This window comes from Oncorhynchus kisutch, unplaced genomic scaffold (genome assembly GCF_002021735.2).
Source record: "Oncorhynchus kisutch isolate 150728-3 unplaced genomic scaffold, Okis_V2 Okis04b-Okis11a_hom, whole genome shotgun sequence".
NCBI classification, from domain to species: domain Eukaryota; kingdom Metazoa; phylum Chordata; class Actinopteri; order Salmoniformes; family Salmonidae; genus Oncorhynchus; species Oncorhynchus kisutch.
Window position 1 is genome coordinate 3,974,826 of NW_022261981.1, and position 27,662 is coordinate 4,002,487.

Consider the following 27,662-nt stretch of genomic DNA (forward strand, 5'->3'; position numbering starts at 1 on the left):
ACTGTTACCCATGATGGACTGTTACCCATGATGAAGGAGTGTTACCCATGATGAAGGAGTGTTACCCATGATGAAGGAGTGTTACCCATGATGAAGGAGTGTTACCCATGATGGAGTGTTACCCATGATGAAGGACTGTTACCCATGATGAAGGAGTGTTACCCATGATGGAGTGTTCCCCATGATGAAGGACTGTTACCCATGATGGACTGTTACCCATGAAGGAGTGTTACCCATGATGAAGGAGTGTTACCCATGATGAAGGAGTGTTACCCATGATGAAGGAGTGTTACCCATGATGAAGGACTGTTACCCATGATGGAGTGTTCCCCATGATGAAGTGTTCCCCATGATGGAGTGTTCCCCATGATGAAGGAGTGTTCCCCATGATGAAGGACTGTTACCCATGATGAAGGAGCACTATATGTCTGGAGTGGAGTAGTGACAATCATTCCATAGAAAGTGAATTAACATATAGTGCCTGTGACACTTTTATAAAAGGTGCATACATGCTTATAACAAGTTATAAGGCATTATACCAGTTGGCTTTTACGTAACGAGTTACCAAACAACCTTCCCCATTAGAAGCTTTCAGACAACAACAGATAGGTCAAATCACCTTCTACAGCAACACGGTATGGAACAACACATTCATTCAACCATTTAGGATGGAGAGGAGCATTGACATTGCATACCTGACAACGCACCATTGTATTTCTATGAAACAACACATTCATTCAACCATTTAGGTTGGAGAGGAGCATTGACATTGCATACCTGACAACGCACCATTGTATTTCTATGGAACAAACAGACACGTTAGTTCTTCCCATTACAGTCTGTTGTTGTTCCATTCAGTACCTGATGAACACTTCTACCTTGTGTAGAATAGACTGGCCTCTGGGACAGAATCATGTCCACTCGTCTCATTTCTAGGGAGTTTTTCCTAGCCACCGTGCTTCTCCACCTGCATTGCTTGCTGTTTGGGGTTTTAGGCTGGGTTTCTGTACAGCACTTTGAGATATCAGCTGATGTATGAAGGGCTATATAAATACATTTGATTTGATTTCTAAATCAGAATTTTTTTTGTCAGAACATCGCCCCCTCTTGAACGGACCCCAGTCCTCTTGTAATTAGTGTTGGGCTTTAAAATTGTGTTGGGAGTGGATAGCTGCAGTGTCAATCATACGAGAAAAGGTGTGTGACTGGTGAGAAGGGGGCGGGACAAAGGTGAAACTGCTTCTTATAGGTCCTCAGTGAGAGTACACGATGCTGATAAGCTAATAATAATAATCTATCATTGACTCATTCTCTCAATAGAAAAGTCCTATTGAGTTTGACTTCCTTTCTCATATATTAGATACATATACAGTTGATTTCCTGCAGGTACATTTCAACTTTGAACCTGTATCAAATGTTAATAACACCCATGTCTCAAAGTAGTGCTTCACAAACATCTACGATTGTCAGACGTTTTCAAACCTCAAGTGGTGAGATAAAACCCAAATTGACACACCTCAGATTTGCCAAAACCTTTTCTTTTTAAAGGCTAAGTATGCATCCCAAATAGAAGCCTATTCAGTTTATAGTGCACTACTTTGACCAGGGCCCTATGAGAATAGGGTGCCATTTGGGACTCATTCTAAATGTGTTCCTGGCTTTAGAGGAAGGTATCTAGGCACTGTCTATCTATTTCCTACCAACTGGCATATCTGTCTGTGCACCCTGTGGCCCTGTGGTATCTAGACACTATCTCCTACCAACTGTCTGTCTGTCTGTCCGCCCTGTGGTATCTAGACACTATCTCCTACCAACTGTCTGTCTGTCTGTCTGCCCTGTGGTATCTAGACACTATCTCCTACCAACTGTCTGTCTGTCTGTCTGCCCTGTGGTATCTAGACACTATCTCCTACCAACTGTCTGTCTGTCCACCCTGCGGTATCTAGACACTGTCTGTCTGTCTGTCTGTCCACCCTGCGGCTGGTGGGGCAATTCAGAGAGAAAATAAATACAATTAAAAATGATCTTTGGATTCAAAACGTCAAAACTCAATGTGTCCCTGTTGATTCTCACCGGAGAGGTTAAAGTTGAACCTCTGTGTAGTAGGCTCTACACCAACTTCCTGGACACAAATGAAAGATAGTGCTGGACTAAGAAGCTAGTTCAATATGGATTCTCCATTGAGTATGTTTTTAAGTCCAGGACTAGACTTAATCAGTGGGAAGGTTTCCTGGTTGATTGTAGGGTCCAACTCAAACCTTTATAAATGCTGATATTGCAGTTTATGTAAAGATGGTGTAAATGAAATGTACTGGGGTAGCGAAGAGGTAACATTTGTTACTAACACCAAAGGAGGCTTTAGTCAACACACACACGTGCACATACACACATACGCACACGCACACACACACGCACACACACACACACTACTACAGCAGCAGCTTTAGGCTTATCTCCTAGTCGTTGCTCTAAGGACTTGGGACAGAAGGCCAGTTCGGTTTAGAGGGGGCTGGGATCGACCCTGGTGGCATATAAACAGAACTATCTAAAAAAGGACCTGGGTTCAAATGCTATTTGAAATCATTTCAAAGACTTAAAACTGTGCTTGATTGATCTCGCCTGGATTAATGAACCAATAGGAGTCTAAACACTGCAAACCCCGCCCATCTGGCCCATCTGGCACTTCAGGCCGGCTAGAACAAACACTGAAATAATTTTTTTGAAAATGTCAAATACTATATGAACCCAGGTCTAATATCAAACAGTCTCTCCTAGAAAACAACCACACAGGACAACAACGTACGCAAACTAAACAATTCAAGTTGTTCAACACCAAGTCGGTGTAAATAGTAGAAAGTACCTGGTTGTATGTGATACATGACATATTAGTCAGCCATAAAAAATAAAGAGTCCCTCCCTCAAACAGGAATGGAGGGAACAAGACAGTCACGTGGAAAGAGGAGAGAGAGAAGGACAAGTACACAAGAAGGAGCTTATCAATCTTTACGCCATTTCAAAATGGCAGCCACAACACGCCAACGCTGTATATACACGTCCGTCTGTAGAGTAACAAAACCACAAAACCAAAATGGGGCATAGGACCGCTCTTCTTCTCCCCCTCCTCCCACTCTCCCCTCTATGTGTTTTTTGGGGTTTATGTCATTGAGGCTTCATGCCTGCCCCCGCAGCTCCCGCACGCCACCCCGGCCCGGTGGCAGGCGTGAAGGGGCGGGTACAGACAGAGACACGGCGCCACTAGGGACAACCCCAGCAGAGCTGCCCAGCGCGTGCCCAACCTCCCCTCGCCACCCCCCCTCACAGGAGCAGGGGTCTGAGTAGTCCCCCTCCGGGTCAGACATGCAGTGATACAGCAGTGTGTCGGCCAGCCACATGCAGCTGACCCGCCAGACGCACGCCCTGATCGGGTCCGGCGCATCCTGGCAGCGCCCCCGTCGGTTGTTACCGCCGTAGAACGTTTCGCCGCAGTATTGGCACTGCAGGCGCTCGCCAACCCCTCCCTCCTCACACTTCTTGTCCTGTCCATCAGACGAGCCAGGGAGGAGGGGCTGGGGCTGGGTCGAGACCACGCCCCCACCGAAGCCCTGATCCCCTGGATGGCGGTGTTGCGAACCCAAGCCGGCGTAGTGGTGCCTCTTGGGTAAAGGTCTGAAGGTAGGTTTGGGGTCGGAGGAATCTACCGGTGTGGATACCAGGGGATAACTATAGTGGTGTTTGTGTGGCTCGCTCTTAGCGAAGTGGACATAGGACTCAGAGTCGTCTGGCGGGCGGATGTATTTGTGGCGCACGGTGGCGTGGCGGTAGTCCTCATAGCCCGTGAGCCAGGAGCGTTCTAGTTGGTCCATGTGGAGTTCCGAGTGGGAGGAGGATTCCAAGGGGAGCTCCCAGGAACGTTCCCGAGGGTTGATCCTGACGATCTCCTCGTCGTCCTGGAAGGTGACGTGGCGAGGGATGCGGGGCAGAGGCTGCAGGGAGGTGAGAGAGAGAGGAGAGGGAGAGGAGAGGAGAGAGAAGAGAGAGGAGAGGGAGAGAGAGGAGAGGAGAGGAGAGGAGAGGAGAGGAGAGGAGAGGAGAGGAGAGGAGAGGAGAGGAGAGGAGAGGAAAGGAGAGGAGAGGAGAGGAGAGAAGAGAGAAGAGGAGAGGAGAGGGAGAGGAGAGGAGAGGAGAGGAGAGGAGAGATGAACAAATACCTAGAATTGAACAAATGTCATTAGATAACAAGTTGGAGCTACAGACACGGTGTGGATGATGCTGTGTAACTTTCGTATTTATAGTTCCACTGTGTACATTTTACTACACAGTATTTTCTAAATATATGCATTACTATTAGTAATATGCAGTGATGAAGTGGTAAACAATGAGGTGGGTAAAACGCTGACTGCTGTTATGCAGAGTAAGACAAATGCAAAATACATTTTACTGTCAAAAAAGTTACAGTAAAATAACAATAACGAGGCTATATACAGGGGGTACGGGTTAGTCGAGGTAGTTTAATGGGGGCCGGCCTGAGTGATTCACGGAAGGTTTGAAAAAAAGTTCCGAAAAACGACTAAGTCCAGACATCTCTGTTCATTGCATGTTTTTCGGGCACCGGGTTTTATTTTTGGGTTACCAAGCCCCTATTTTTTAAAACGGTTTTAAATGCATTTAAGGGGCATCCAGACCTCCATGCCCGCTATGGGAGCACCATACTACGGCCTCAAATCAATGGGGGCCGGCATTAGTGATTTATGGAGGTTTGGAGAAAAAAAAGTCCAAACTTCTCATGGTTTGGGGGTAGAACCTGTTCAGCAGTCTAATGGTTTGGGGGTAGAACCTGTTCAGCAGTCTAATGGGTTGGGGGTAGAACCTGTTCAGCAGTCTTATGGTTTGGGGGTAGAAGCTGTTCAGCAGTCTAATGGTTTGGGGGTAGAACCTGTTCAGCAGTCTTATGGTTTGGGGGTAGAGATGTTCAGCAGTCTAATGGTTTGGGGGTAGAAGATGTTCAGCAGTCTAATGGGTTGGGGATAGAAGATGTTCAGGTAGTCTAATGGGTTGGGGGGTAGAAGATGTTCAGCAATCTAATGGGTTGGGGGTAGAAGGTGTTCAGCAGTCTAATGGGTTGGGGGTAGAAGATGTTCAGGTACCTTCCTAGACTTGGCGCTCCGGTACCGTTTGCCATGTAGTAGCAGAGAGAACAGTCTATGACTTGGGTGGCTAAAGTCTTGACAATTTTTCGGGCCTTCCTCTGACACCACCTGGTATAGAGGTCCTGGATGGCAGGAAGCTTGGCCCCAGTGATGTACTGGGCCTTACGCACTACCCTCTGTAGTGCCTTGCGGTCGGAGGCCGAGCAGTTGCCATACCAGGCGGTGATGCAACCAGTCAAGATGCTCTCGATGGTGCAGCTGTAGAACCTTTTGAGGATCTGAGGACCCATGCCAAATCTTTTCAGTCTCCTGAGGGGGAATAGGTTTTGTCATGCCCTCTTGGTCTTGGTGTGTTTGGATCATTCTAGTTTGTTGGTGATGTGGACACCAACCTCTCAACCTGCTCCACTACAGCCACGTTGATGTGAATAGGGACGTGCTCAGCCCGCCTTTTCCTGTAGTACACGATCAGCTCCTTCGCCTTGCTCACGTTGAGGGAGATGTTGTTGTCCTGGCACCACACTGCCAGGTCTCTGACCTCCTCCCTATAGGCTGTGTCATCGTTGTCGGTGATCAGGCCTACCACTGTTGTGTCGTCTGCAAACTTAATGATGGTGTTGGAGTCGTGCCTAGCCACGCAGTCGTCGGTGAACAGGGAGTACAGGAGGGGGCTGAGCACGCACCCCTGAGGCCCCAGTGTTGAAGATCAGCGTGGCAGAGGTGTTGTTACCTCACCACCTGGGGGCGGCCCGTCAGGAAGTCCAGGATCCAGTTGCACAGGGAGGGGTTCAGGCCCAGGATCCTTAGCTTGGTGATGAGCTTTGAGGGCACTATGGTGTTGAACTCTGAGCTGTAGTCAATGAATAGCATTCTCACATAGGTGTTCCTTTTGTCCAGGTGGGAAAGGGCAGTGTAGAGTGCAATAGAGATTGCATCATCTGTGGATTGGTTGGGGCGGTATGCAAATTGGAGTGGGTCTAGGGTTTCTGGAATGATGGTGTTGATGTGAGCCATGACCAGCCTTTCAAAGCACTTCTTGGCTACAGACGTGAGTGTTACGGGTCGGTAGTAATTTAGACATGTTACCAGCGTTCTCGGGCACAGGAACTATGGTGGTCTGCTTGAAACATGTTCGTATTACATACTGGGTCAGGGAGACACATCCAGTGTCAACATCATCCCATCCCTTACTCTCCTCCCATTGGCTTACCAGATCTAGGAAGTAGTGGTCTGACAACCTATAGGGTTCGTGGAGGTCGTTTCCCAGGATGCAGTTGTTGTGTAAGTGGGATGAGTCAGCGAGGGGGGAGGAGTCCAGTGGCTGCAGACAGGGCTCCAGTCTCTCGGAGGAGGAGTTAGACGAGCTGTCTGTGGCATTCTGATTGGACAAAAGACAAAACCACAGAAGAGTCAGTAAAGCTCTGATTGGACAAGCAGTTGTCGGTGGGCAGGTTTGGTTTGAGCAAATTGTCTATATTGTTGTTTGAGTTGTTTCACTGGCCACCAGTCACCCCAAAATGTCTCTCTCTGATTCTGTTTCTCTATGGCCTCTCTTTACACAGATCTACCTCTGCAGTTCCAGGACCAGCTTCAGTGTATTTCTCTCTCCAAATCTCCCCCCTCTGCCCCCCGCCCCTCTGTCTCTGCCCCCCCCCCCTCTGTCTCGGCCCCCCCCCTCTGTCTCTGCCCCCCCCCGCCCGTCTCTGCTCCCCCCTCTCTATCTCTGCTCCCCCCCTCTGTCTCTGCTCCCCCCCCTCTGTCTCTGCTCCCCCCTCTGTCTCTGCTCCCCCACCTCTGTCTCTGCTCCCCCCCTCTGTCTCTGCCCCCTCCCCCTCCCCCTCTGCTCCCCCCCTCTGTCTCTGTCCCCCCCTCTGTCTCTGCCCCCCCCCCCCCCTCTGTCTCTGCCCCCCCCTCTGTCTCTTCCCCCCCCCCCTCTGTCTCTGCCCCCCCCCCCCCCCCCTCTGTCTCTGCCTCCCCCCCTCTGTCTCTGCCCCCCCCCCCCCCCCTCTGTCTCTGCCCCCCCCCCCCTCTGTCTCTGCCTCCCCCCCTCTGTCTCTGCCCCCCCCTCTGTCTCTGCCTCCCCCCCTCTGTCTCTGCTCCCCCCCCCCCCCCTACCCTCTCTCTCTCCAGGTCTACTTCCAGCCTGTGTGAGTAGCATTATCCTGGCCTCTTTCCTCCTCAGGCTTTGGTCCAAGTCAAACCTTGGCCAGACACAAAACACACCAGGCCGCCGGCTAGCCGAGCAGCAGCCAGCTGACTCTACACATTATGGGTGTCTGTGTGACTCCACATTGCTGAGCGCCCAGACAGATATTTTGGACAGGCAGGCAGGTGGACAGCCTCTGGGGGCATTGCAGGCAGCAGAGTACTGACTGACAGGCTGAACATGATTTGTGTGCTCTGTGTTCCAAATGGTGTCCTATATAGTGCAATACTTTAGACCAGAGTCCTATTCCCTATAAAGTGCACTACTTTAGACCAGAGCCCTATTCCCTATATAGTGCACTACTTTAGACCAGAGCCCTATTCCTTATATAGTGCACTACTTTAGACCAGAGCCCTATTCCTTATATAGTGCACTATTTAGACCAGAACCCTATTCCCTATATAGTGCAATACTTTAGACCAGAGCCCTATTCCCTATATAGTGCACTACTTTAGACCAGAGCCCTATTCCCTATATAGTGTAATACTTTAGACCAGAGCCCTATTCCCTATATAGTGCAATACTTTAGACCAGAGCCCTATTCCCTATATAGTGCAATACTTTAGACCAGAGCCCTATTCCCTATATAGTGCACTACTTTAGACCAGAGCCCTATTCCTTATATAGTGCACTACTTTAGACCAGAGTCCTATTCCTTATATAGTGCACTATTTAGACCAGAGCCCTATTCCCTATATAGTGCACTACTTTAGACCAGAGCCCTATTCCCTATATAGTGCACTACTTTAGACCAGAGCCCTATTCCCTATATAGTGCACTACTTTAGACCAGAGCCCTATTCCCTATATAGTGCACTACTTTAGACCAGAGCCATATTCCTTATATAGTGCACTACTTTAGACCAGAGCCCTATTCCTTATATAGTGCACTACTTTAGACCAGAGCCCTATTCCCTATATAGTGCAATACTTTAGACCAGAGCCCTATTCCCTATATAGTGCATTGCTTTAGAAAAGGATCCTGTCTGTCTGTCTGTCTGTCTGTCTGTCTGTCTGTCTGTCTGTCTGTCCGTCCGTCCGTCCGTCCGTCCGTCCGTCCGTCCGTCCGTCCGTCCGTCCGTCCGTCCGTCCGTCCGTCCGTCCGTCCGTCCGTCCGTCCGTCCGTCCGTCCGTCCGTCCGTCCGTCCGTCCGTCCGTCCGTCCGTCCGTCCGTCCGTCCGTCCGTCCGTCCGTCCGTCCGTCCGTCCGTCCGTCCCCCCCGTGTTGGAGGACCGTGTTGGACTAAACTTAACTTCTCCCTCCCTCCCTCCACCCCCTCCCTCCCTCCACTCCCTCCCTCCCTCCCTCCACCCCCTCCCTCCCTCCACCCCCTCCCTCCCTCCCTCCCTCCACCCCCTCCCTCCATGGCCAGCATTGAGATCTACCCACAGAGTGGACTGTATGTTGATTGGTTGTTACAAAGCCCTTCAGAATGGCTGGCCCAAAAATAACAACAACCCCAACCCAAACCCCCTGTACCACCCCCCCCTCCCCTCTCTCTCTCTCTCTCTCTGGGGCTGCAAGTGGGTGGATCTTGGGGTACACCTGTCTGTCAATCGGTTCTGGCTACCCCTGCCACCAGCTCTGGGTCATATTCATTAGTGCACATCGTAGCAAAACATTTTTGCAACAGAAAACAAAAAACAAGTGTTTCTTATTGGCCAAGTTGAGGTAGTCCCTCCCTGTTTCGGTGTTTTCTTCCATTTGGGGTCTAGTGAATACAACCCTGCTCTCATTACTGCTGATCATTCACTACACAGACCACCTCTCCTCTGTTTCTACTGCAGCCCACCACACACAGGGGAGACAGAGAGACACACAGAGAGAGAGAGAGAGAGAGAGAGAGAGAAAGAGGATGTTGTGGAGAGAAAAGGGGGAAGGGGGGGGTGAAAGAGGAAGACAGCAGCTAAATGTCTCAAAACTAGAAGAATGGCAGCAAAATACACCTCTGTCTCACTGTGTCTCTCTCCTTCTCAATTTCTCTGTCTCTCTCTCTCTCTCTGTGTCTCTGTCTCACTCTCCTCAATTTATCTGTCTCTCTCTGTCTCACTCTCCTTCTCAATTTCTCTGTCTCTCTCTGTGTCTCTCTCACTCTCCTCAATTTCTCTGTCTCTCTCTGTCTCACTCTCCTTCTCAATTTCTCTGTCTCTCTCTCTCTCTGTGTGTCTCTGTCTCACTCTCCTCAATTTCCCTGTCTCTCTCTCTGTCTCACTCTCCTTCTCAATTTCTCTGTCTCTCTGTGTCTCACTCTCCTTCTCAATTTCTCTGTCTCTCTCTGTGTCTCACTCTCCTTCTCAATTTCTCTGTCTCTCTCTGTCTCACTCTCCTTCTCAATTTCCCTGTCTCTCTCTGTGTCTCACTCTCCTTCTCAATTTCTCTGTCTCTCTCTGTGTCTCACTCTCCTTCTCAATTTCTCTGTCTCTCTCTGTGTCTCACTCTCCTTCTCAATTTCTCTGTCTCTCTCTGTCTCACTCTCCTTCTCAATTTCCCTGTCTCTCTCTGTGTCTCACTCTCCTTCTCAATTTCTCTGTCTCTCTCTGTGTCTCACTCTCCTTCTCAATTTCTCTGTCTCTCTCTGTGTCTCACTCTCCTTCTCAATTTCTCTGTCTCTGTGTCTCACTCTCCTTCTCAATTTCTCTGTCTCTCTCTGTGTCTCACTCTCCTTCTCAATTTCTCTGTCTCTCTCTGTGTCTCACTCTCCTTCTCAATTTCTCTGTCTCTCTCTGTGTCTCACTCTCCTTCTCAATTTCTCTCTCTCTCTCTGTCTCACTCTCCTTCTCAATTTCTCTGTCTCTCGCTGTGTCTCACTCTCCTTCTCAATTTCTCTGTCTCTCTCTGTCTCACTCTCCTTCTCAATTTCGCTTTCTCTCAATTCAATTCAATTCAATTCAAGGGCTTTATTGGCATGGGAAACATGTGTTAACATTGCCAAAGCAAGTGAGGTAGACACATACAAAGTGAATCTCTCTCTGTGTCTCACTCTCCTTCTCAATTTCTCTGTCTCTCTCTGTGTCTCTGTCTCTCTCTGTCCTCTCTCTCTCTCAACAAAAATAGTGTCCGCTCAGCGAGAGGCAGGGGAGGGGGAGTTGGGTTAAGTATAGGCTAGCCCACGAGGAATAATAGAGGAAGAATGTGCTTCCTAGCCCTGTCCCCTCCCCCTTCTCTTGTGTGTGTGTGTGTGTGTACACAGGGTAGTAAATCAGTATATCCTGTCTGACACGTCACCACCCACCTCGCAACACACCGGGCCACTGCTGATAACTTTAGGAGAGGTGCCTAAAGAGGACAGGAGCCTTAGCCTGTGCAGAGGTATGTGTGTAAACTCAGACCATTCATCTAGCTCTAACAGACAGTTGAAGTCAAGATGAGCCACTTCCTCTACCCCCCCCCCCCATCTCTCTCTCTCTGACTGCTGGTAAATCACAGTGTCACAAAGCTTAGATGCAGCTGCCAACGTTAGTTGGATTGTGGTGAGTGGTGGGGGGAGGTGGTGGTAACAGGAAGTGACCTTTTGACCCTGCCTGCTGCTCCCAGTGTCACGCTACAGGAGGATGGTGTAGGTAACACACACACACACACACGTAACAGAGGGCGTAGTGGGGGGTAGACAGGTAACAGTGGTGCTTTAATGAGTGACCTATGATAGATCAGGGCTTTGGGCTGGGCTTATGTAATGTAATGATAGTCATCACTATAACCACATCTCTGACAGTTAAACATCTCAATGAGACAGGTTGTACTTACGGTGAACACATCATCTCTGACAGTTAAACATCTCAATGAGACAGGTTGTACTTACGGTGAACACATCATCTCTGACAGTTAAACATCTCAATGAGACAGGTTGTACTTATGGTGAACACATCATCTCTGACAGTTAAACATCTCAATGAGACAGGTCATGTTTACGGTGAACACATCATCTCTGACAGTTAAACATCTCAATGAGACAGGTCATGTTTATGGTGAACACGTCATCTCTGACAGTTAAACATCTCAATGAGACAGGTTGTACTTACGGTGAACACATCATCTCTGACACAGTTAAACATCTCAATGAGACAGGTTGTACTTACGGTGAACACATCATCTCTGACACAGTTAAACATCTCAATGAGACAGGTTGTACTTACGGTGAACACGTCATCGTCGCCCAGTTCTGCCTCATTCTGGAGTGTTGAGGAGGACGTCGTGGAGCCTACGGGGAGCAAAGAGTGGCAAAATGAACTAACTCAGGTTGAGCACTATTTTCAGGTATAGACTTTTCAATCGCATTGTTACACCTTAATTCATAATAATCATTTGACGGATGCTAATATTTGTCATATTTCACACGTACAAATGTATATTAGGGGCGGCAGGTAGCCTAGTGGTTAGAGAGTTGGACCAGTAACTGAAAGGTTGATAGATTGAATCCCCGAGCTGACAAGGTACTAATCTGTCGTTCTGCCCCTGAACAAGGCAGTTAACCCACTGTTCCTAGACCAGTTAACCCACTGTTCCTAGACCAGTTAACCCACTGTTCCTAGACCAGTTAACCCACTGTTCCTAGACCAGTTAACCCACTGTTCCTAGACCAGTTAACCCACTGTTCCTAGACCAGTTAACCCACTGTTCCTAGACCAGTTAACCCACTGTTCCTAGACCAGTTAACCCACTATTCCTAGACCAGTTAACCCACTGTTCCTAGACCAGTTAACCCACTGTTCCTAGACCAGTTAACCCACTGTTCCTAGACCAGTTAACCCACTGTTCCTAGACCAGTTAACCCACTGTTCCTAGACCAGTTAACCCACTGTTCCTAGACCAGTTAACCCCACTGTTCCTAGGCCAGTTAACCCACTGTTCCCAGGCCAGTTAACCCACTGTTCCCAGACCAGTTAACCCACTGTTCCTAGACCAGTTAACCCACTGTTCCTAGACCAGTTAACCCACTGTTCCTAGACCAGTTAACCCACTGTTCCTAGACCAGTTAACCCACTGTTCCTAGACCAGTTAACCCACTGTTCCTAGACCAGTTAACCCACTGTTCCTAGACCAGTTAACCCACTGTTCCTAGACCAGTTAACCCACTGTTCCTAGACCAGTTAACCCACTGTTCCTAGACCAGTTAACCCACTGTTCCTAGACCAGTTAACCCACTGTTCCTAGACCAGTTAACCCACTGTTCCTAGACCAGTTAACCCACTGTTCCTAGACCAGTTAACCCACTGTTCCTAGACCAGTTAACCCACTGTTCCTAGACCAGTTAACCCACTGTTCCTAGACCAGTTAACCCACTGTTCCTAGACCAGTTAACCCACTGTTCCTAGACCAGTTAACCCACTGTTCCTAGACCAGTTAACCCACTGTTCCTAGACCAGTTAACCCACTGTTCCTAGACCAGTTAACCCACTGTTCCTAGACCAGTTAACCCACTGTTCCTAGACCAGTTAACCCACTGTTCCTAGACCAGTTAACCCACTGTTCCTAGACCAGTTAACCCACTGTTCCTAGACCAGTAACCATTGTTCCTAGGTCGTCATTTTAAATAATAATTAGTTCTTAACTGACTCGCCTCGTTAAATAAAAGGACAAATAAAAAATATGAATATACAACATGTGTGAATTGGAGATGTGTCATTTGCATGTTCCAACTCCCCCTGAGATCTCCTCAGAGGTTGGAGTCAAGACCAGAGTCAGCATTGCCCAGTACCCCTGGAGCAATGATGGTGAAGTGACTTGCTCAAGAGCACAACGTCAGATTTTACCATCGTAGCACCTAGCATGCTACTCCTTTAAAAAGGCCGTGTCAGACCATTCCAGAGTTTCCCCCCACCTTCTGCCATGTCCTCCATGGCTTTCCGTACGCCTCTGTCGAAGGCCCGAGCATCAGCAGGCCTCTGGAACGTCAGGCCACACCTCCTGTCCTCCACCATCCAATGGTGGAAGGTGGGCGTGGCCTTGGTGTACACAAGGTTCTTCCTCAGAGCACACTCCAGGATCACCTGAGTAATCACACAACAGACACGTCATTCAATCAGTCAATCAATCAATCAACCTGTCAATCAATCATCATGATAATTATTTAGCAGTGTTGTATTGGAGACCAACTTCAGTTGAGTCGAGACCAGAACAATGAGTCCAATTTAACACTATCTTGTACTGTACTAGTTGTCATAGTGACAGCATGTTGACTACAGAAGACTTTGTAATAAAACCTATTTTGGACATTTGTAACCCCTTATTGCTATTATGGTGTGTGTGTGTGTATATTTGGTGTGTGTTTGTGTGTCTGATGCTCACATGAGTTTGTCCCTCACCTGTTTGTCCCTCACCTGTTTGTCCCGTAGACGTTCTCCATGGATGAGGAAGTGGGAGTGACCCAGGGGGGCGAGTCCCAGCCCCAGCTCGGGGGGCAGGACCCTGCAGACTCCCACTCTACTCAGAGCCCCCCCGTCCTGGACCAACCAGCCTCCACTGGAATCATCCCTCACCATCACCACGGCTTTTACACACACGATGTAGCTGTCGCTGGAGAGGGAGGGAGGGACCATCAACACCATTATGAGTCAGAATTATTCATCATCACATTTCCTTCAGGTTAACCATGTTATGCTCCTGGATTCTCACTCTGGTGATGATAGACTGAGGGAGGGTGTGTTTCACATTGCAGCCGACTCTTAAGGCAAGTTGAGCCTGAGGGTTGTACATCACCTTCCATCATATACAACTAATCAATAGTACTGGGGTTGTACATCACCTTCCATCATGTACAACTAATCAATAGAACTGGGGTTCTAAATACAACTAATCAATAGAACTGGGGTTCTAAATACAACTAATCAATAGAACTGGGGTTCTAAATACAACTAATCAATAGAACTGGGGTTCTAAATACAACTAATCAATAGAACTGGGGTTCTAAATACAACTAATCAATAGAACTGGGGTTCTAAATACAACTAATCAATAGAACTGTGGTTGTAAATCACCTTCCATCATATACAACTAATCAATAGTACTGGGGTTGTAAATAAAACTAATCAATAGTACTGGGGTTCTAAATACAACTAATCAATAGTACTGGGGTTCTAAATACAACTAATCAATAGTACTGGGGTTCTAAATACAACTAATCAATAGTACTGGGGTTCTAAATACAACTAATCAATAGTACCGGGGTTCTAAATACAACTTATCAATAGAACTGTGGTTGTAAATCACCTTCCATCAATTACAACTAATCAATAGTACTAGGGTTCTAAATACAACTAATCAATAGTACTAGGGTTCTAAATACAACAGAGAGAGAGACTTCATTGAGAGAGAGACTTCATTGAGAGAAATAGAGAGACTTCATTGAGAGAGAGAGAGGGAGAGACAGACTTCATTGAGAGAAATAGAGAGACTTCATTGTGAGAGAGAGAGGGAGAGACAGACTTCATTGAGAGAAATAGAGAGACTTCATTGAGGGCCCAGCCGTATACTGTATGGTAACCTGACACAACACCATCCCAGCCTCCTCTCAATAACTACACAGGACAGAGGAGGAGGAGGGTAGGGGAGGAGGTGGGGTTTAGGGAGAGTAGAGGAAATTGTAAAGAATGACTGAAGTGAATGGTGTTGTGAGGTCATTTGGGGTGATAGACTGATGGCCATATAGACTAGCCAGTAGAAATGAACAGAATACAGGCTATCTGTCCTCCATACAGTTTAGTCTACCTGATTACCATCAGGGTACCAACAACACAACACCATGTAAGTCAGAACAGAACCATCAGGGTACCAACAACACCATGTAAGTCAGAACAGAACCATCAGGGTACCAACAACACCATGTACGTCAGAACAGAACCATCAGGGTACCAACAACATCATGTAAGACAGAACAGAACCATCAGGGTACCAACAACACAACACTATGTAAGACAGAACAGAACCATCAGGGTACCAACAACACAACACCATGTAAGTCAGAACAGAACCATCAGGGTACCAACAACACAACACCATGTAAGTCAGAACAGAACCATCAGGGTACCAACAACACCATGTAAGTCAGAACAGAACCACCAGGGTACCAACAACACCATGTAAGTCAGAACAGAACCATCAGGGTACCAACAACACAACACCATGTAATACAGAACAGAACCATCAGGGTACCAACAACACAACACCATGTAAGACAGAAAAGAACCATCAGGGTACCAACAACACAACACCATGTAAGTCAGAACAGAACCATCAGGGTACCAACAACACCATGTAAGACAGAACAGAACCATCAGGGTACCAACAACACCATGTAAGACAGAACAGAACCACCAGGGTACCAACAACACCATGTAAGACAGAACAGAACCATCAGGGTACCAACAACACCATGTAAGTCAGAACAGAACCATCAGGGTACCAACAACACCATGTAAGACAGAACCATCAGGGTACCAACAACACCATGTAAGACAGAACAGAACCATCAGGGTACCAACAACACAACACCCTGTAAGTCAGAACAGAACCATCAGGGTACCAACAACACCATGTAAGTCAGAACAGAACCATCAGGGTACCAACAACACCATGTAAGACAGAACAGAACCATCAGGGTACCAACAACACAACACCATGTAAGTCAGAACAGAACCATCAGGGTACCAACAACACCATGTAAGACAGAAAAGAACCATCAGGGTACCAACAACACAACACCATGTAAGACAGAACAGAACCATCAGGGTACCAACAACACCATGTAAGTCAGAACAGAACCATCAGGGTACCAACAACACCATGTAAGTCAGAACAGAACCTTGCAAACTGGTGGAGGTCCATACAACATAATGCACAAGCTCTTCAGTCAATTCAGTAGACTACAATTAATTCTCAAGTGTTTAACTAACTAACTAATTAACTCTCGGCTTGCCTGCCTGCCTGCCTGCCTGCCTGCCTGCCTGCCTGCCTGCCTGTCTGTCTGCCTGTCTGCCTGTCATGTATGGACCCAGAACTTCAACAAGCATCTGACCAACTACGTGAGACTTTAGTTCATTGGAATTGGAAGGGACACACACACAGGTGGCTAACCTCGTTCACCTACACACACACACACACACACACACACACACACACACACACACACACACACACACACACACACACACACACACACACACACACACACACACACACTACCAGAGCCAGCCAGCCAAAGTGTTATGACCAGCGTTATGCAGGCAGCTCTGCTCCAATACTGGATTTCTAGGAGAGCTCAGAATACACACACACACATCCCACTAGTAGGTTGGATTGAGTCTGCCTCACACACACGCGCGCTGCATGAGTCACCAGCAGACAGCGTCTCTGCCTTCAGTCTGCATACAGCCACCAGACTACTCTAAATATATGACAGACGTATGTATTTTTGTTGAAACTGGCCAAATAAAAACATGGAGAGTAACTCTCATCCACAACGACATAAGACTGTCTAGCTGGTCTGTCTCACTGTGATAAAGATAGGCTGTAGATCTGGTCTGAACGGAGAGGAATTCATATGAGAGGGTAGTAACATATCCACCCTGTGACGACAGCAGGGTGAAACACAGCAGACAGACAGACAGACAGACCCTATAATCTGAGGTCAGGCCACAACACAGACCTGCTGCACCGGGCAAGAGAGGGGTGTGCACATAACCACACACTGGAGAGAGAACACACACACACACACATAACCACACACTGGAGAGAGAACACACACACACACACGACAGCTACTAACTTCTGCCTATCCTGGCTCCTTCCAAACCCTCCCTCGTGGTCACACCTCATCAAACACACAGGCCATTAAAAAACAGAGTCTGTCTGTCTGAGTGGCGTCCATCCCTCCACCACTCCTTCCTAGCAGACTGTGTGATGGGATTCTAATCTGTTACCTAGGCCTGCTTCAGGTAGACTGTGTGATGGGATTCTAATCTGTTACCTAGGCCTGCTTCAGGCAGACTGTGTGATGCGATTCTAATCTGTTACCTAGGCCTGCTTCAGGTAGACTGTGTGTGATAGGATTCTAATCTGTTACCTAGGCCTGATTCAGGTAGACTGTGTGATGGGATTCTAATCTGTTACCTAGGCTGCTTCAGGTAGACTGTGTGATGGGATTCTAATCTGTTACCTAGGCCTGCTTCAGGTAGACTGTGTGTGATGGGATTCTAATCTGTTACCAAGGCCTGCTTCAGGTAGACTGTGTGTGATGGGATTTTAATATGTTACCAAGGCCTGCTTCAGGTAGACTGTGTGTGATGGGATTTTAATATGTTACCAAGGCCTGCTTCAGGTAGACTGTGTGATGGGATTCTAATCTGTTACCTAGGCCTGCTTCAGGTAGACTGTGTGTGATGGGATTCTAATCTGTTACCTAGGCCTGCTTCAGGTAGACTGTGTGATGCGATTCTAATCTGTTACCAAGGCCTGCTTCAGGTAGACTGTGTGTGATGGGATTCTAATCTGTTACCTAGACCTGCTTCAGGTAGACTGTGTGTGATGGGATGATTATAATATGTTACCAAGGCCTGCTTCAGGTAGACTGTGTGATGGGATTCTAATCTGTTACCTAGGCCTGCTTCAGGTAGACTGTGTGTGATGGGATTCTAATCTGTTACCTAGGCCTGCTTCAGGTAGACTGTGTGATGCGATTCTAATCTGTTACCAAGGCCTGCTTCAGGTAGACTGTGTGTGATGGGATTATAATCTGTTACCTAGGCCTGCTTCAGGTAGACTGTGTGATGGGATTCTAATCTGTTACCTAGGCCTGCTTCAGGTAGACTGTGTGATGAGATTCTAATCTGTTACCTAGGCCTGATTCAGGTAGACTGTGTGATGGGATTATAATCTGTTACCTAGGCCTGCTTCAGGTAGACTGTGTGTGATGGGATTCTAATCTGTTACCAAGGCCTGCTTCAGGAGATAGAGGCAGTGAGGCCAGCTGCAGACCTGAGGGGCAGACTCATTCTGTGTGATAGAGGCAGTGAGGCCAGTTGCTGCACCACGGGGACTGGTAGACTACCTACAGACAGACTGGGGTCAGTTATGGACATAGAGGTTGGCTGATCTACTCATATTCCTAGTTTGCATATGACATACAATAACCCTATCATGACAGGCTGATTATAGGAAGAACCATTCTAGTCATATTGATCATTCTAATTATAGGAAGTACCATTCTAGTCATATTGATCATTCTAATTATAGGAAGAACCATTCTAGTCATATTGATCATTCTAATTATAGGAAGAGCCATTCTAGTCATATCAGGACCCCAAACAACGGATTTTCATTGTATTTCTGTAAGGTTCTCTATCAAGGGCCCCAAACAATGGCTATTTTCAATACAGGTTCTCATGTTTGTTCTTGTCATGGATTTATTTTCTATATGGGTTCTCATGTTTGTTCTTGTCATGGATTTATTTTCTATATGGGTTCTCATGTTTGTTCTTGTCATGGATTTATTTTCAATACAGGTTCTCATGTTTGTTCTTGTCATGGATTTATTTTCTATATGGGTTCTCATGTTTGTTCTTGTCATGGATTTATTTTCTATATGGGTTCTCATGTTTGTTCTGGTCATGGATTTGCTCAACTCCTGCGTCCTCGCTCCTGAGTCCTCTCTTGTAATCCTTTTGAAAAGGTCATAGGTAATGGAGGAGAGGCGAAGTGGATGAAAACGTGCCTTTATGAAATTAGACTCTCCTCCACTTGTGTGTCATTATGTAAATGAAGTTCACAGGGGTGGAATAAATGTATAAAGTGATCCAAACAAATGAAGATAGTTGTGCAAGACATTTATTAGATAAAACGATAAGCAGCATATTGTTCTTAAAATGTTGGCATGCTTTTCTCCTCTAACGAAACAACAGCTGAATCAAAGGGGGCGTGACAAATTTCAAAAGTCTTCCGTGAAGGACTCAGGTAGGATACACATGACTGTCCTCCATGAAAGGTGGCTATTGAGGACGGGAGGACTCTCTTCCGTTCGCCTACTAACTCAATTGACATCTCGGCCACTTATCGGTTTCCGGGTCACGGTGGAGCGAGGACAAAGGGTGGAGGATGGACTTTTGTCCAAATGAGAAAAGGCCAGAGAGGCCAGGGAGTCACCTTGGTAACGGCAGCTTCCGTCCGGAATAAGGTAACAGGGAAAAACGATTTTTCCAAATGGGAATTTAGTGAGTGTTGTTGATGTCACACAGCTGACAGGGAAGTGAGGACATAGAATGACTGAAAGCTGGGGCTTATTGACATGGAGGTACTATGTCATAGAACGATCAGATAGAAATACATAATGTAGAACAAGCATTCTGTGTCATATGGAATGGGATTATACAGAGCAGTTCTGTCCTGCTGGCTCAGACCAGAAGGGTTTTAGGGGGTTGGAAGCTTGGTTTGCTATTGACTGGGATTCTCTTCCAGCTTTTGCACTTGTCTGACCACTCTTACATGTGTGTTTCCCGAGCGTACACACACACACAGTCCAGTTATTACCTCTGTACAGGTGAAGAAAGACAGTGTCTGCCTGGACATGTGAGGGTTATCAATAACTACAGCTGACAGTTACTAGATGCAACTTTCCCTCGGGGGCCTGGAGTGTCAATAATCTCCAATGACCTCACCTCATCCAAGACCAATGGTAAATCGGACTCTCTCTCGTTCTCGCTCTCCCCATCTGTCTCTCTCTCTCTCTCTCTCTTTCTGTCTGTCTCTTTCTGTGTGTGGTGGGTGGCAGGTAGGTCTAGTGGTTAGAGTGTTGGGCCAGTAACCGAAAGGTTGCTGGATAGAATCCCCGAGCTGACAAGGTAAAATTATGTTGTTCTGCCCCTGAACAAGGCAGTTAACCCACTGTTCCCCTGAACAAGGCAGTTAACCCACTGTTCCCCTGAACAAGGCAGTTAACCCACTGTTCCCCGGGCGCTGTGGATGTTGATTAAGGCAGCCCCCCGCACCTCTCTGATTCAGAGGGGTTGGGTTAAATGCAGAAGACACATTTCAGTTGAAGGCATTCAGTTGGTCAACTGACTAGGTATCCCCCTTTCTGTGTCTGTCTCTCTCACTCTTTCTCTGTCTTTCTCGCTCTTTCTGTGTCTATCTCTCACTCTTTGTGTCTATCTCTCACTCTTTGTGTCTATCTCTCACTCCTTGTTTGTCTCTCACTCTTTGTGTCTATCTCTCACTCTTTGTGTCTATCTGTCACTCTTTGTTTGTCTCTCACTCTTTGTTTGTCTCTCACTCTTTGTGTCTATCTCTCACTCTTTGTTTGTCTCTCACTCTTTGTGTCTATCTCTCACTCTTTGTTTGTCTCTCACTCTTTGTTTGTCTCTCACTCTTTGTTTGTCTCTCACTCTTTGTCTGTCTCTCACTCTTTGTTTATCTCTCACTCTTTGTCTGTCTCTCACTCTGTGTCTCTCTCACTCTTTGTTTGTCTCTCACTCTTTGTTTGTCTCTCACTCTTTGTCTGTCTCTCACTCTTTGTCTGTCTCTCACTCTTTGTTTGTCTCTCACTCTTTGTTTGTCTCTCACTCTTTGTTTGTCTCTCACTCTTTGTTTGTCTCTCACTCTTTGTCTGTCTCTCACTCTTTGTTTATCTCTCACTCTTTGTCTGTCTCTCACTCTTTGTTTGTCTCTCACTCTTTGTGTCTGTCTCTCCCACTCTTTGTTTGTCTCTCACTCTTTGTTTGTCTCTCACTCTTTGTTTGTCTCTCACTTTGTCTGTCTCTCACTTTTTGTTTGTCTCTCACTCTTTGTCTGTCTCTCACTCTTTGCTTGTCTCTCACTCTTTGTTTGTCTCTCACTCTTTGTTTGTCTCTCACTCTTTGTCTGTCTCTCACTCTTTGTTTGTCTCTCACTCTTTGTCTGTCTCTCACTCTTTGTTTATCTCTCACTCTTTGTCTGTCTCTCACTCTTTGTTTGTCTCTCACTCTTTGTCTGTCTCTCACTCTTTGTTTGTCTCTCACTCTTTGTCTGTCTCTCACTCTTTGTCTGTCTCTCACTCTTTGTCTGTCTCTCACTCTTTGTTTATCTCTCACTCTTTGTCTGTCTCTCACTCTTTGTTTGTCTCTCACTCTTTGTTTGTCTCTCACTCTTTGTTTGTCTCTCACTCTTTGTTTGTTTCTCACTCTTTGTGTCTATCTCTCACTCTTTGTGTCTATCTCTCACTCTGTGTTTCTCACTCTTTGTTTGTCTCTCACTCTTTGTCTATCTCTCACTCTTTGTGTCTATCTCTCACTCTTTGTGTCTCTCACTCTGTGTTTGTCTCTCACTCTTTGTTTGTCTCTCACTCTTTGTCTGTCTCTCACTCTTTGTGTCTGTCTCTCCCACTCTTTGTTTGTCTCTCACTCTTTGTCTGTCTCTCACTCTTTGTTTGTCTCTCACTCTTTGTGTCTGTCTCTCCCACTTTGTCTGTCTCTCTCACTCTGTGTTTGTCTCTCACTCTGTGTTTGTCTCTCACTCTGTGTCTGTCTCCCTTCCTCTATTATCCTCTGTTTCAGGAGCCAGTGTTTCCCCTAGATTATTTTCCAGGTGGTGTGCACAGGCCCCTACTCCTTGCTATGTTGTGTTTTCTGTTTTGTGTTGTCTCTGATGCTCTATGGCATGTAGATATGTTGACTGGAGCTGAATGAGCTGAGAAAATAATAGAGTGAGTGAGTGAGTGAGTGAGTGAGTGAGTGACAGTGAGTAAGTGAGACAGAGTGAGTGTGAGAGAGTGAGTGACAGTGAGTGAGTGAGTGACAGTGAGTAAGTGAGTGACAGTGAGACTGAGTGAGTGAGTGAGTGAGTGACAGTGAGTGAGTAAGTGTGAGTGAGTAAGTGAGACAGAGTGAGTGTGAGAGAGTGAGTGAGTGAGTGTGAGGCAGTGAGTGAGTAAGTGTGTGACAGTAAGTGAGACAGTGAGTCAGTGAGACAGTGAGTGAGTGAGTGAGTGACGGAAAGTGACTGAGTGAGACAGTGAGTGACAGTGAGTGAGTGACAGTGAGTGAGTAAGTGAGACAGTGAGGTGAGTGACAATGAGTGAGTGAGTGAGTGAGTGAGAGAGGCAGTGAGTGACAGACAGTGACTGACTGACTGACAGACAGTGACTGAGTGAGTGAGACAGTGAGTCAGTGAGTGAGTCAGTGAGACAGTGAGTGAGTGAGTCAGTGAGTGAGTGAGTGACGGACAGTGACTGACTGACTGAGTGAGACAGTGTGTGTGTGAGTGAGTAACAGTGAGTGAGTAAGTGAGACAGTGAGGTGAGTGACAGTGAGTGAGTGAGTGAGTGAGTGAGACAATGAGTGACTGACAGACAGACAGTGACTGAGTGAGTGAGACAGTGAGTGAGTGAGTGAGTGAGTGAGTGAGTGAGTGAGTGAGTGAGTGAGTGAGTGAGTGAGTGAGTGAGTGACAGACAGACAGTGAGTTAGTGACATAGTTTTTGTTGTTGTGAGTGAGTATTGCAGTTGAATCAATGCGTGGTGGTCAGCTCTGGGTTACGTTGCAGAGCAGCGACCTTAGCTGAATGTCATTGGGCATCAGTCAAATACTGAAATACTGACAGTGCACATGTCAGTAACCTAGAGATCAATACATCTTCCACTAATGTCTCTGTCCTCTCTGTGTGAGTGTGTATGTCCTCTCTGTGTGAGTGTGTATGTGTGTCCGTCCTCTCTGTGTGAGTGTGTATGTGCGTCTCCGTCCTCTCTGTGTGAGTGTGTATGTGTGTCTGTCCTCTCTGTGTGAGTGTGTATGTGTCTCTGTCCTCTCTGTGTGAGTGTGTATGTGTGTCTGTCCTCTCTGTGTGAGTGTGTATGTGTCTCTGTCCTCTCTGTGTGAGTGTGTATGTGTCTCTGTCCTCTCTGTGTGAGTGTGTATGTGTCTCTGTCCTCTCTGTGTGAGTGTGTATGTGTGTCTGTCCTCTCTGTGTGAGTGTGTATGTGTGTCTCCGTCCTCTCTGTGTGTATGTGTCTCTGTCCTCTCTGTGTGTATGTGCGTCTCCGTCCTCTCTGTGTGAGTGTGTATGTGTGTCCGTCCTCTCTGTGTGAGTGTGTATGTGTGTCCGTCCTCTCTGTGTGAGTGTGTATGTGTCTCCGTCCTCTCTGTGTGAGTGTGTATGTGTCTCTGTCCTCTCTGTGTGAGTGTGTATGTGTGTCTGTCCTCTCTGTGTGAGTGTGTATGTGTGTCCGTCCTCTCTGTGTGAGTGTGTATGTGTGTCAAAGAGAGAAAGTCAACAGAGAACTCATTTTATATTTGGATCCTTAATTTTGCAGACAATGAGTGCAGTTACAATAATGTGATTATTGTGTAAAGTCAGATGAATATAATAGTTGCATTAAAACGTTTACATGCTTTGCAAGAATAACGATTTCCCCTAATAATCCTGTTGACACGAACACATCTGAAATCAGGCTACGTGACGTCACTCTGATAAATGCAGAAAATTGCCAATCAAATCCAAGTTTATTTGTCACGTGCGCTGAATACAACAGGTGTAGTAGACCTTGCAGTGAAAAGCTTACTTACAGGCTCTAACCAATAGTGCAAAAAAAGGTAGTATGTACATGTAGGTATGGTTAAAGTGACTACATGATGAACAGAGAGTAGCAGCAGCGTAAAAGAGGTGGGTGGCGGGACACAAGGCAGATAGCCCAGATAGAGCCCGGTTAGCCAATGTAAACGTTCTACCCTAGCGACCATGTTCTTTTAGGGAAGCATATTTGATTCTGGGTTCTATAAGTTTGTGAAAACTACTTCTAAAGATCCATACATTGTAGTTTCTAACTCACTTCACTCGCGCTAAAGAGGGGTTCGCTCGGCTGGTGCTAGAACATGCGCAGATCATATGCGCAGATCAATGTGTTTACGTGTCCTAATCATTTGTCAAAGTGTTCAGAAAACAGGGTGTTTTAATCGCCGTATGCTTCATTCGATTTTGACTTTAAGCCTCTTAACAGAAGCAGAGTAAGGTGTTTACATGACTATTGGATAATCTGCCTACTACCATAATCAGTTTAATATCGCGTTATAAGTGTGCCTGTAAACGTGTTCAATGTGTCATTACGGATTTAAAAAAATAAAGCCTTCAAATGTGTATTGAGTAGAATATCAAATATTTATTTTAATAAACAGCAGCTTTTGCCCTTACTAATCATTATATTTATATGCATTTAATCCGATTGCTGTAATAAAATCAGATAACTTTTTTCCAAACGGGGCATTTGGCCTGGCCTGCTGTGTGTAAGGACAACAGGTTCCTGTCTTTATTGTTTGGTTGCCGCACTAATGGCCCTCATGTCAAGGTAGCAAGGCCCCTGGCTGTAGCTATGCACGGTGAATGGGGCGCGCTGAAGGTTACAGTTTTTATGAATGGGCGAGCGTCACGCGACTGCCACGCAAACATCCCCTCCTGTGCCCTTCGCCCTTCCGACAGCTATCTATCAGGATCTGCATGACTGACATTCTACAGAGCCTCTCTGCTTCCAAAGCAATAGGCCTACCTATGATTCAGCACGCACACGCAGCATTATAAAGGCGAATAGCCTATTGAATATCGACAATAAAGGAGACTGTAGATTGATGCCATTAATAATAGGCTTGAATAAACCAAAATAGGTGTTGCCAACAAGAACGATCTTGCCTACAAATACAAATTACAAGTAGGCCAATGCATCAAACATTATGCTATATGTTAGTCTACTAGAAATCTAATTGAACTGCATCACAGTGGTTCTCCCAGTGTGTGTGTGTGTTTTATAAGAAACTCAGTTAGGCTTTCATCTTACTCTTGACGCTGTAAAAGCAGAATGCACGAGGTGAAACCAGTTTTCCTCTTGTCATTGCAGACCTTAGAGACATTTTGCGAGTCCTTTTAGCCCAAATATCACATGAATACACAGACTTGCCAAAATATATAGAACTGGAAGAAATTTAGTTTTAAAACGTCTAAATGTTCTATACAAAAAAAATCAAATCAATACAACTCATGCCAAAATGTGTAGAATTGCGGGAAAAGCTTGACCTGCACAATTCTCTCTCCACCAACAAGAAGGGGGTGAACCGTTTGTATCATGAATGTACCCCAATGCTGGAAGGGGAGACTGAGTGAAAAAGTTTGGGAATCCCTGGCCTAAACAACATTAAAACGATCCAAAGACAAAACTCAGAAAGCTACATGCCAAGACTATTGACGAGCCTCTGTTTACATTTGAAATGCTTTCGATTTGAGCGAGATAAAGGAAGGCACGGCACAATGATTCAGACTTTATGAATAGCCTGGGGTTAGCACAGGCTACAAAGAAACTGGAATAACGATCCAACGTTACAATAATGTCCCGCAATTCTACGCGTCCATAGAGTTTTAAAAAACGGGTTGATGTTGTCAGGTAAACTTTGCAAGACAAGCCCTGTAGTCCTCGATTGGTGTTTTTATGAATGAAACCTGCTCCCGGGAAGACTTCTTCCCCTAGTCACAGTTTGAAGCAAACATACTTTCAAACGATGACCTAAACACAAATAAGCAAACGAATAGCTAAAAAGAGATAACAGACGACAGTCTCTGTTCCATCCGTCGATAGATTGTAACTTGTTTCAAACTTGGTTACATTTTTAAAAAGCCCTACCGCTGCTAATCGCTTCACAACATGTTTCCGATCCACCCACGCTCTGCAACCCCCACCCCTTTAACGCTTATGTAAATGAGAGCGATTGTGAAAAGAGATGGTGGATGGGGCATATCGGATATCTCATATCCTCCTTCCGAAAAGAGTTCCCCCAGCCACAGCTTGAACAAACAAACACAGAACGATGGCCTAAACGAATGTTGCATAGGCTACGAGACAATATCAACCGCAAAGTAACGAGAAGCGACAGGCTCAGTTCCCATCCGTCGACAGAATAACTTTTACAACGCTAGAGTTTCGAACTTGGTTACATTTTAAAAGGCCCTACTGCTGATTTCTTTACAACATGTTTCCGATCCACCCACGCTGCAACCACCACACCACCTTCCCCCTCCTCTCCCTCCGCAAGACAGAATCAGTAGACTAGAACAAGACGGGGGCCCTAAAACCCCCCCAGTCCTCTTCTGCTTTCACTGTCAATATATTATAGCCTAATCCCCTATGACACAGACCATTTTCAAACTTTGTAAAAATACTTTTTTTTTAAAGACTGAAACTAAAACAGATCCACAAGGCATTCGTTTCCAACAAATAAAATGTAACTTAGTTGAGCATTTCTCAAAGGGAAATATATATATTGGAGTCGATATTTACTAGTCTAGGATGTGCGGTTCCAATTTGACAATCGCTCCATCTGTTGCAAGCTGCCTGGCCAGCCAGGTTAACGTTAGTAGAACGCAATATCTTACTAGCCCGGGTCCAAAATCTGTGCCATGTGATATTATGGGCAGATTTTCTACTAGCCCGGTCTAAAAAGTTACCTACTTGCCTCCGGCTTTCTTAATTTTGAACCGTTTTTTGAAACACTCATAATGTTCAACTCTGCCCGATAATCATAGCTTAGTCCAGACATACTGTGTCATATAGCCGTGTTATTGTATTCTTGTTTGATTTGCTTTCAACTCTTTGCGATCCTTTCTGCCTAATGAAAAGCGCTAATGAAGTTTAATCCGTTGTTATTATAATACTTACTCGCTTGGGTGTGTTTCTTCTATCATTTTCTCGTTTCACCTGAAATAATATCCCAATGCGGGTGCATGCTTTTTGCTCGTCATTTTTTTCAACACCTATCCTCAGTCCTTTCCCTTCTATTCCGCGTAGAAGCCTATCTTTCCGCTGCCTTTGTGTGAATACACAGCGCTCTTTGCTTCAGTCTTAGACTACAGTAGGTTTCTCTCTCTCTGCTGTCCTTTTCTTGTTATGCCAACCAGTTGCTTGTGTAAAATAAAGACTCTCCGAAAGTTTATAATCCTCAGGGTAATACGGTGAAGTAAAACATGTGCCTCCTAAATTCTGGGGGCCCGGTTTTCGACGGCCCGTTCAGCGTTGCTGAATGGGCACTGGCGTTACCGAGGGGTGGCCCCGCTAGAGCCCCATCGCTCGCTACTCCATGTTGGATTGTGCAGGCACCCCTACGTCACGGCGAAGGGAGATAGGAGATGCCGCGTTCAAAACAACTGGGAACTCGGAAGTCTCCGACTTCCGACTTTAGTAAGTCCAAGACTTCTGGAATTCCAAGTCGGGCCTCTTTCTAGAGCTCCAAATTTACGACCTGAAGTCATGAAGTCATGATTTGACCTCATATTTTCCATGTTCACAGTTGTCGTGAAAGCGCCAGAGCAGTGTCCTC

The 27,662-nt window shown here is 46.3% G+C and overlaps 1 protein-coding gene across 2 annotated transcripts; it reads right to left on the reverse strand.

Annotated features, from left to right (window-relative positions):
• Nucleotides 1-463: 463 nt before the first annotated feature.
• On the reverse strand, nt 464-27,662 carry LOC109876042 (sprouty-related, EVH1 domain-containing protein 2). Of its 2 annotated transcripts, none has more exons than XM_031813115.1 (6): nt 27,005-27,662; nt 13,670-13,865; nt 13,171-13,339; nt 11,486-11,550; nt 6,358-6,525; nt 464-3,983 (listed from the first exon to the last, which is right to left on the reverse strand). In XM_031813115.1, the coding sequence occupies exons 1-6, from the start codon at nt 27,028-27,030 to the stop codon at nt 3,171-3,173; spliced, it is 1,437 nt and encodes a 478-aa protein (XP_031668975.1). In that variant the 5' UTR covers nt 27,031-27,662; the 3' UTR covers nt 464-3,170. The 2 variants fall into 2 exon arrangements, with proteins under 2 accessions (XP_031668975.1, XP_031668974.1); XM_031813114.1 differs by having other exon boundaries at nt 13,655-13,865; nt 27,005-27,656.